Source organism: Nansenia antarctica (genome assembly GCF_963989245.1).
Source record: "Nansenia antarctica genome assembly, chromosome: 7".
NCBI lineage: Eukaryota > Metazoa > Chordata > Actinopteri > Argentiniformes > Microstomatidae > Nansenia > Nansenia antarctica.
In genome coordinates, this window is record NC_137677.1 from 16,191,683 (window position 1) to 16,201,682 (window position 10,000).

Sequence of the window (10,000 nt, forward strand, 5' to 3'; positions counted from 1 at the left end):
GTATGTGTGTGGGTGTACGTGTGTGTGTGTGTGTGTGTGTGCTGTTTGTGTGTGTGTGTGTGTGTGTGTGTGTGTGTGGTGTTTGTGTTTGTGCGTGTGTGTGTGTGTGTGTGTGCACGCGTGTGTGTGTTTTGTTACTGGTGAGTTTGTGCTCTGTGACAAATAGCTCATCTCTCTGGGAATGTGTGGGAGGGATTCTACTTCAAGAGCATGTCGGAGCAATTAGAGTTGGCCTCAACTACAAGCTCACACATTCACACAAACACACATTAGATATACATGCAGATAAACAAACACACTACATTTTGTACTTCCATCGTAATGATGAGCTGTTCTGAACACAGAACTAATGGGATTGTGGTTGCCCATGTATTAGAATCAGTATTCTGATCCAATCTGTTTTTTGACAAAATCCCCAGAACTACAGTAATTCGTCTTGTGCTATGGGAGTGCACATTTACCCTCATGCACTCAAAATTATATTTACAGTTTGAGACAGAAAATTAACTGCACTGCATATTGATTCATATATAATATAATATTATATGTAGGTTCTTACTTTAAGAAAAATACTACACTCCATTTGACTTTTGACTGGCTAGTGGCAGGCTATGTATTTGACACCTTCAGTGATATCCTCCCACAATTAAACTGCCTTTGAATAACCTCACCATGACACTAGGGCTATAGTCTATTGTTGTTCAGCGCAACCATCACATATTCACAATGACAGTAGTGTGACAGTTAATGCTGGGGTCATCAAATCGAGCAATGTCACCTATGGTTTCGGTACTTAATTCCCCAAAATACTTACAACATGAACAGAAACGATGCATGCATAACACTTGCATATGACATTTAAAACTTAATATAACTCTCGAAGTCTAAACACAATTACCACTTTACCAAAAGGCCACTTTTTTGTTCATGTCGTTGTGGGATTACTTTTTTTTACATTGCTTATTACTACTGTTATTGTTGTGTTTTTTCACTGTATCTGAATGCTGCAACGTCAATGTTGAGGAACCAAAGCCAAATCATTTTACTCTTGTGTACTTTTATTACAGTAAGATGTAATATGTATGTAATTCTGGGAAACAGGAAGGCACAATGCTAACTGTGTAGCCCTGTTGCTACAATAAGTTTTAATGTGCTTTAGGGCTGAAAATGTTGATGCATGCTCCTAGACAGCTAGAAGGCTACGGTGTGTCAAAGAATACACCCAACATGGCAAATTCGAAATCTGATTGGTTAAAGAATATGACAATCAACAACATCGTTTCCATTTGCTTCAACAGCAAAGGGGATTCACTTGAAATTCTGAGGGCCTCAAGGGTAGATTTTTCACCCGGAAACAGCACAGGTGGAAAATCGGATTGGATAAAAGCTCTAATTTATATGAGCTGCACTGGAAGCAGCGCAACTGAGGGAGAGAGTAGCAATGAAATGACGTTAATAGAGTAGACTGATGGGAACGAACTTTGTAAAATACATATAGAATTAATGGAAATGACAATCTCTAGGCCAGCAGAGAAGGCCTTGCTGGTCCTGATGGTCCTCCTCTGAATTCCAGTTAGCAGTTGACTTTGTTTTTAAAAAGATTCTTCTCTCTCTCTCTGTCTCTCTGTCTCTCTCTCTCTCTCTCTCTCTCTCTCTCTCTCTCTCTCTCTCTCTCTCTCTCTCTGTCAGGAGAACCACTGCAGGCGTATTAAGATCTTGGGAGACTGTTACTACTGCGTGTCTGGTCTGACCCAACCTAAGGCTGACCACGCCCACTGCTGTGTGGAGATGGGCCTGGACATGATTGACACCATCACGTGAGTGAAAACTGACCACACACACACACACCTACACACACACACACACACACACACACACACACACACAAACACACACACACACACACACACACACACACACACAAACACCTACACACACACACACACACACACACACAAACACACACACACACACACACACAAACACCTACACACACACACACACACACACACATAGAGCCTTAGAGCTCATTTTCCAGAGGGAGCGTGTTGTTCTTCCGTCTCTCATTCTAAGGGATGGATGTCACTGCTTGAGCTTCTTATCACCCAGGACAGGTGCTGCCATACACACTCATCTCTCACTGTGACATCCCTCGCTCAGCCTGATGGACAGAGCTTGCTCTCCCTCTCACCACCCTCTCTCTTTCTCTCTGCCCCCCCCCTCCCTCCCTCCTGCCCCCCTCCCTTTTCTTTCTTTCTTTCTTTCTTTCTCTCTCTCCTCCCCTCCCTCCTTCTCTCACATCTCCCCCTGTTTTCTGAAGGCTTTGTATAATGATTTACTAGAGAGGAGAAGCTTTGGAGAAAGTCCTGCATTATCTCCCCAAAGCCATATCAGGCTCAGCGGGCAGAAGATTTAAATGATCTGCTGTATGTTATATCGTTACTGCCCCCTGTAGGTCGGTGGTGGAGGCGACAGAGGTGGATCTCAACATGCGTGTGGGTTTGCACACAGGCCGGGTGCTGTGTGGAGTCCTGGGCCTGAGGAAGTGGCAGTATGACGTCTGGTCTAATGATGTCACACTGGCTAACGTCATGGAGGCCGGAGGACTTCCTGGGTAAGTCCAACTGTAGTTCCTGCACAGTACACACCTGTAGCTATGGACAGGTTCCGTTTTCATACCTGGCCCCTTTCTTAACCCTCTCACCACTTTAGTGGTCATTGATCCAGAGGGGCTGAATAGCTAAGCTTTAAAGATCTGGTTCCAGTTCATTTCTAGTCAGCTCGGTTAGATGAACTGAAATTGAATTAATGATTCGAAAAAATCAATCTCAACCCTGAAAGAGATAAAAACAGATCCCTGTGAATGACAGGCTAGTGAGTCATTACCCCCATTCTTTTTTTCCCTCTCTATCCTCCTCTTTCCTCCTCTCTCCTTTCCTCTCCCCCCCCCATCCCCTTCACCCCACAGGAAGGTGCACATCACTCGAACCACTCTGGAGTGTCTGAATGGAGACTATGAGGTGGAGCCAGGTTGTGGTCACGAGAGACACGCCTTCCTCCAGAAACACCACATCGAGACCTTCTTTATAGTTCCTTCCCACAGACGCAAGGTAACCATCGCAGAAACACATACAGGAGTACAATGCCTCCAACAGAAGAAGCAGAACAACCCTTGAGCTTCCAATATCACCAATATTGTTTTTTCTCACCTGCTTCTGTTTCCCTGGACACAATTATATTTCTAAGCCTATTATGCCTGGTCTTCAACATATGATATGATATCTTAATTAGAAACACTATTTATCCGTACTCCTTTTTTTCAGTTGACATGGGTTGTGTGATCTCTCTCTCTCTCTCTCTCTCTCTCTCTCTCTCTCTCTCTCTCTCTCTCTCTCTCTCTCTCTCTCTCTCTCTCTCTGTCTCTCTCTGACCCCCCCCCCCTTGATGTGGGTCCTCAGATCTTCCCAGGGCTGATCCTGTCAGACATCAAACCAGCCAAGAGGATGAAGTTTAAGACGGTGTGCTACCTGCTGGTGCAGCTCATGCACTGTAGGAAGATGTTCAAAGCAGAGATCCCCTTCTCCAATGTCATGAACTGCGATGACGATGACAAGGTGTGTGTGTGTGTGTGCACGTGTGTGTGTGTGTGTGAGAGAGAGCGAGAGAGAGAGAGAGAGAGAGAGAGAGAGAGAGAGAAAGAGAGAGAGAGAGGTCTGATGGTGTTTTATCTGTGTGTGTGTGTGTGTGTGTGTGTGTGTGTGTGTGTGTGTGCACATGTACGTGTTTGAAAGAGAGAGAGAGGTTTAATGATGTGTGTGTTTCAAAAGAATGATTAGTATGTCATTGGGTGTGTGTGTGAATGTGTTGATGCAGGTGGCATGTGTTTATTCATGCATAGCAGTGTGTATTCCTATTTCTGGAAAATAGCATGGCTGAGTACTAAAACCATTTAGTGGGTTTTATGTCCATCGCTGATAGAGTGAAATCCTGCTCATCTTCCTAATCTGACGCTCAGTCTCAGTCTCACTCACATAAACACGCACACACAAACACACTAATCTGGATTACTCCATTAAACCCACCAGTGTCTACATAGTCTACAGTATCTACAGTGTGTGTGTGTGTGTGTGGATGTGTGTGTGCGCATGTGTGTGTGTGTGTGTGTGTGCCTGTGTGTGTTTTAAACACTGTGACTCAGTGATGACTCTGTTTGTTGTTATGTGGAGGCATCATTCTGCATATCCGTCAGAAGTAGCCTCATGCTATTGTACCATGTAATCCTCCTAACTGTCAAGATTGGCTAACATTGGGACGGGCATTGGGATGATGAGGCTTGGCTGCTTGTGCTAGCATTAATAACCATTAGGGTAGCCTCTGACAGCTACTGAGTGCTCTTGGGCTACACTACATTGCTAACATTATTACCTCATGATGCTATGACTTCTAAACATGCTATAATCTTTCTGACACTACACATGGTGTTAACGTTGTAGCACCTCAAATGATGTCATAATGCCAGTAGTACTAGTCATTTTGAGAGTTGCTGGTAGCGGTGGTATTGTGAAATCATTATGCTATGACTGAGTGACTTGCAGAGTGCTAGCTTTATGACATAATTAAGCAATATCACACGAGAGGGAGTGTGTTATACTGAATATCAGCACGGCTGTGATTCGGTCTTAGGTACAAGGCCGCAGGCCGAGTACCGAAAGAAACATGTTGCAGAAACGTTTTTCAAAAGAAAAAAAAGAAAAAAAAAGTTTAATCATGTCCCTTGTAGTGGACGTCGGGTCTTGGTTTGATCACAGAATATAATTATGTAATGTAATGATTGCATTCATTTTCATGTGGATTTTTGTTCAAATTCTTTCCATTTCATGAACATTATTGCACTCTGTTTAAGAGAGGTTTCACCTTCCAAAGTGAATCATTCTTTTTCTCATTAGAGACATCAAGATCATTGTGACTTTGTTGGACTGCATAATCTTTAAGGAGGAAAAGTCCATGTGCTCTGTTAGCCACACCCACACAAGTGTGACATCATTAGAAAGCCCAGGATGTGCTCTTTACAGGACAATCAGACTCAAATAGATTGCATAATGATAATTCATCATATAATGGGTAAACTTACTCTCTTTGTGTCATTATGAAACAATTATGCATAATAAGGAATGTATTGTTCTTACAGAACAGTATTCATACCAGTGCATTTGTTATGCTTCCTGACATCATATCTCTGTGTTTGAGCTCATCCTATTTCCTAACAGATTAAAGTTGCCATTTGTCCCTGACAGAGACGTGCGTTACGAACCGCCTCAGAGAAGCTGCGCTGCCGGACCTCCTTCTCGGCCAGCGCCGTGCAGCAGCCCCCCGGGACCAGGGTGAACCGCTACATCGGCAGACTGATCGAGGCACGCCAGACCGAGTCGGAGATCACAGACCTCAACTACATCACCCTGACCTACAGGAACACAGAGAGGGAGCACAGTGTGAGTAGTACACACACACGCACGCACGCGCACACACACACACACACACACACACACCACACACACACACACACACACACACACACACACACACACACACACACACACACACACACACACACACACACAAACAGGGTAAACCGGCCATATCCTCCATGCATTCTTTCTGTCTATGGGAGTGGCACACTCGTGACTCCCTCTAGTATCTCTCTCTCTCTCCCTCCCTCCCTTCTCGTTCCCTCTCTCCCACGCACATGGTCTATGGTGTCGGTGTAAGGAATCCACCCACCATCTCAGGAGGGGGTACCGCTAATGATTTGGGAGCGTCTGAGCTACACACACGATATCCTTCTCATGTGTGTGCGTGGGAGGGACACACAAAGAGATAGAGAGCAGAAGACACATCATTTGTGTGTGTGTGTGTGTGTGTGTGTGTGTGTGTGTGTGTGTGTGTGTGTGTGCTTCTGTGACATTTGCTGTTTACTCAACTATTATGTAACATAGTGCTCTCTCCCTTTGTCTTTGTGTTTCTCATGTTCCCTCAGTATTACCAGGTGTATGATGAGCACTTCATTGGTGCAGTGGTTCTTTCTCTGGTCCTCGCGACACTTTTTGGCCTTATCTATCTTTTGATGATACCACAGTACGTACGTAGACACACACACACAGACACAGACACAGACACAGACACACACACACACACACACACACACACACACACACACACACACACACACACACACATTTTAAATGCTTTATTTATGTCCACATACATGTACAATTCTAAAGGACATAAATACTAACAGTGCATTTTGATATCATGGAAACAATCTGTTACAGTAATGCTGAGCCAACAACCAGTTCTGCCACACACAGGATGTTATTCACACCAGATGATACCAGTGGGTTGACAGATACAGTATCAATACTGTAAAACAGATAATATCCAGCTCATGGGTACAGGAAGCACCGCCTTCTCCATATTGAGCGGCTACCAATAACAGCGGATACTGAGCAATATTTTGCTAACTGTTTGGCCCTTCTCTTAGGTAGACCAGCCATTTGAAGGCCTCTAACAACAGACTTATGAACATGGCCCAGGCTGCCAAATATGAAAACTAAAAGTTGACATCTGTAGCCCAGTTGTGATATGGCCTGCTCCAGCTGTTGGTATTTTAAGATTTTGGTTAAAAAGGCTTCCTCTAGGCTATGGTCAAAGGTGCAGCCAACTTCTAGAATAAGCACCTCTCTTAGATTTCACACACACACACACACACACACACACACACACACACACACACACACACATAAACACCATCCACCCCCCCCCCCACACACACACACAAACACCCCCTCCACACACACACACACACACACACGCACACACCATCCCCCCCCCCCCCCCACACACACACACAAACACCCCCTCCACACACACACAGACACACGCACACACACACACACACACACACACACACACATTCTTATTCAAACCGTTTCTGTTAGACGTAGAGCCATGTAAAGTTTGAGGCAGGTATAACACAATAAGAGCAGTGAAACCATATCTCTCTCTCTCTCTCTCTCTCTGTGTGTGTAGGGGACTGCTTGTCCTGATGCTGCTGGTGCTGTGTGTGTGCTTCCATGTGGCCTGTCTGATGTATCTCCACATCACCAGTGTTCAGGTAGGGGAGAGCCTGAGTGATTGGGTGGTGAACTGTTCTCCTTTATTGGGCTCATCTGTTAGGTAGGGACCTCTTCATTCTCTTTTCAAATAGGCTACCACAGCTATTATCCCATATTCCATCCCTTACTAATAATGCATTTCAAACATCATTGAGATCAACCAGGTACTTAAACAGCTCTTCTTCTCTTTCTCCCCCTCTCTCTCTCTACCCCCCCCCCCCTCTCTCTCCTCCCTCTCCCCCCCCTCTCTCCCCCTCCCCCCTCTCTCTCTCTGTCCCCTCTCTCTCTCTCTCCCCCCATCTCTTTCCCCTCTCCCCCTCTCTCCCTCTCTCTCTCTCTCTCTCTCTCTCTCTCTCTCTCTCTCTCTCTCTCTCTCTCTCTCTCTCTCCCTCCCCTCTCTCTCACCCTTGCTGTAGTGTTTTCCAGGTTGTCTCACTATTCAGATCAGAACGGCACTCTTTGTCCTTCTGGTCCTATTGACCTACTCTGTCACCCAAGCCTGTGTGGTAAGTCGATGTGTTTCTACATCTTGCTGTACAAGGCCTCCTTTTTCTTCAATATCCTCCTCTCCTGTCTTCTAACTTCCACATCCCCCCTTTACCCCACCCACCTTGGACCCCACCTCACCCCCCCTAGGTGAGCTGCATTCCCTGGGTGTGGGGGACTGACGCCAACAGTTCCATGGAGATGGTTTCCGTGGATACGGTTGGAGGGGCAGTGAATGGGACAGTGGCAGAAGGGATGTGTACGAGTGTTGCGTACGCGCTCCTGTCCTGTGTGGCCGGAACCCTCACTGTCGTACCCTACCTCCGTCTGTCCTCGCTCCCCAAGATGGTTATGCTCCTCCTCCTCTCCGCCCTCTACACCTCCGTCATGGAGACCAGCGGATACCGCCTTGAAGTGGGGTAAGGAGGGACTGAGCAGGGTATCTTTCATGGCTTAGTATCACCAAAGTGTGTGTTTTAAAGCTGTCTGTGTGTGTGTGTGTGTGTGTGTGTGCGCGCGTGCGTGCGTGCGTGCGCGTGTCTGTGTGTGTGTGTGTGTCTGTGTCTGTGTCTGTGTCTGTGTGTGTGTCTGTGTCTGTGTCTGTGTGTGTGTCTGTGTGTGTGTGTGTGTGTGTGTGTGTTGTTCTTTAGAGGAGGTTTTCTGGACTCCCGGGGGTACGATCCTGTGTTGGCGGTGCTGCTCTTCTCTGGGGCTCTGGCTCTGCACTCAAGACAATTGGACCTGAAACTACGGCTGGACTATCTCTGGGCCACTCAGGTCTGTGTGTGTGTGTGTGTGTGTGTGTGTGTGTGTGTGTGTGTGTGTGTGTGTGTGTGTCTGTGTGTGTTTCACTGAGAGAAAGTATGAGCCATTAACTCCCTCTAGTGATGAAGACAAGCTATTACAGATGAAATAGTAACCAAGCAACTCATCAATTAAATCAGACCTCCATTCGATTAATCCTATTTCAGTATGATGTAGTCATGTAATCAGAATAAAGCAAAACTGTTAAGTAATCAAATGTTGTCTATAGTTGATGTCTGTTGTTTGTGTTTGTTTACATGGTCTGTGACGTTATAGAAACAAGCAGATCGGGTTATTCCAATTCATTGTTAAAAAAAAAAGAAAGAAAGAAAATTCTGAGTGGGGCAGTCCCACTCAAATGTTTCATTTTATTGGACAGATATAGTGAAGACAGACAGGAAAGTAAGGAAGAGAGAACATGTCAGCAGAGCATGGGCCAGATTCGAACCCATGCCGACATGGGCATATGTGTGCACTGTAGACCGAGGTGCTCGACCACTGGACCACCCCAGGCCACCCAATTTCATTGTTAAGGATATCCACTCCATCATGCTGTTTTATCTATCTAGTTGGTATCTTATTTGTGTGTTTGTTTTTGCAGGCAGAGGAGGATAGAAATGACATGGAGAAAGTCAAGCTGGACAACAAGAGGATCTTGTTTAATCTTCTACCTGCACACGTCGCACAGCATTTCCTCATGTCCAACCCCAGAAACATGGTGAGTCAGAAGGACAGCAGTATGCTCCAGTTCTTTGGTTGTGTTTTGGTTGAGATATGGTGTGACCATGCCGTTGGGTTGAGGTGGGATAGTTGTGTTTAGGATGTGTTTGTGTTGAGGTGGGATATGTAGGATGTGTTTGTGTTGAGGTGGGATATGTAGGATGTGTTTGTGTTGAGGTGGGATATGTAGGATGTGTTTGTGTTGAGGTTGGGTATGTAGGATGTGTTTGTGTTGAGGTTGGATATGTAGGATGTGTTTGTGTTGAGGTTGGATATGTAGGATGTGTTTGTGTTGAGGTTGGATATGTAGGATGTGTTTGTGTTGAGGTTGGGTATGTAGGATGTGTTTGTGTTGAGGTTGGATATGTAGGATGTGTTTGTGTTGAGGTTGGGTATGTAGGATGTGTTTGTGTTGAGGTGGGATATGTAGGATGTGTTTGTGTTGAGGTTGGGTATGTAGGATGTGTTTGTGTTGAGGTTGGGTATGTAGGATGTGTTTGTGTTGAGGTTGGATATGTAGGATGTGTTTGTGTTGAGGTGGGATATGTAGGATGTGTTTGTGTTGAGGTTGGGTATGTAGGATGTGTTTGTGTTGAGGTTGGGTATGTAGGATGTGTTTGTGTTGAGGTTGGATATGTAGGATGTGTTTGTGTTGAGGTGGGATATGTAGGATGTGTTTGTGTTGAGGTTGGGTATGTAGGATGTGTTTGTGTTGAGGTTGGGTATGTAGGATGTGTTTGTGTTGAGGTTGGATATGTAGGATGTGTTTGTGTTGAGGTGGGATATGTAGGATGTGTTTGTGTTGAGGTTGGGTATGT

At 45.4% G+C, this 10,000-nt stretch overlaps 1 protein-coding gene across 1 annotated transcript in view; it reads left to right on the forward strand.

Annotated features, from left to right (window-relative positions):
* Positions 1–10,000, forward strand: part of adcy1a (adenylate cyclase 1a) — a gene marked incomplete at both ends in the record, with an annotated part of 23,053 nt that overhangs the window by 8,926 nt on the left and 4,127 nt on the right. Inside the window, 11 exons of the mRNA XM_080536605.1 lie at positions 1,690–1,817; positions 2,456–2,614; positions 2,969–3,110; positions 3,459–3,614; positions 5,295–5,489; positions 6,035–6,132; positions 7,087–7,171; positions 7,589–7,678; positions 7,809–8,077; positions 8,309–8,435; positions 9,064–9,180. Of these exons, the coding sequence (XP_080392731.1) occupies positions 1,690–1,817; positions 2,456–2,614; positions 2,969–3,110; positions 3,459–3,614; positions 5,295–5,489; positions 6,035–6,132; positions 7,087–7,171; positions 7,589–7,678; positions 7,809–8,077; positions 8,309–8,435; positions 9,064–9,180 (1,566 nt within the window). The remainder of the gene's footprint in view (positions 1–1,689; positions 1,818–2,455; positions 2,615–2,968; positions 3,111–3,458; positions 3,615–5,294; positions 5,490–6,034; positions 6,133–7,086; positions 7,172–7,588; positions 7,679–7,808; positions 8,078–8,308; positions 8,436–9,063; positions 9,181–10,000) is intronic.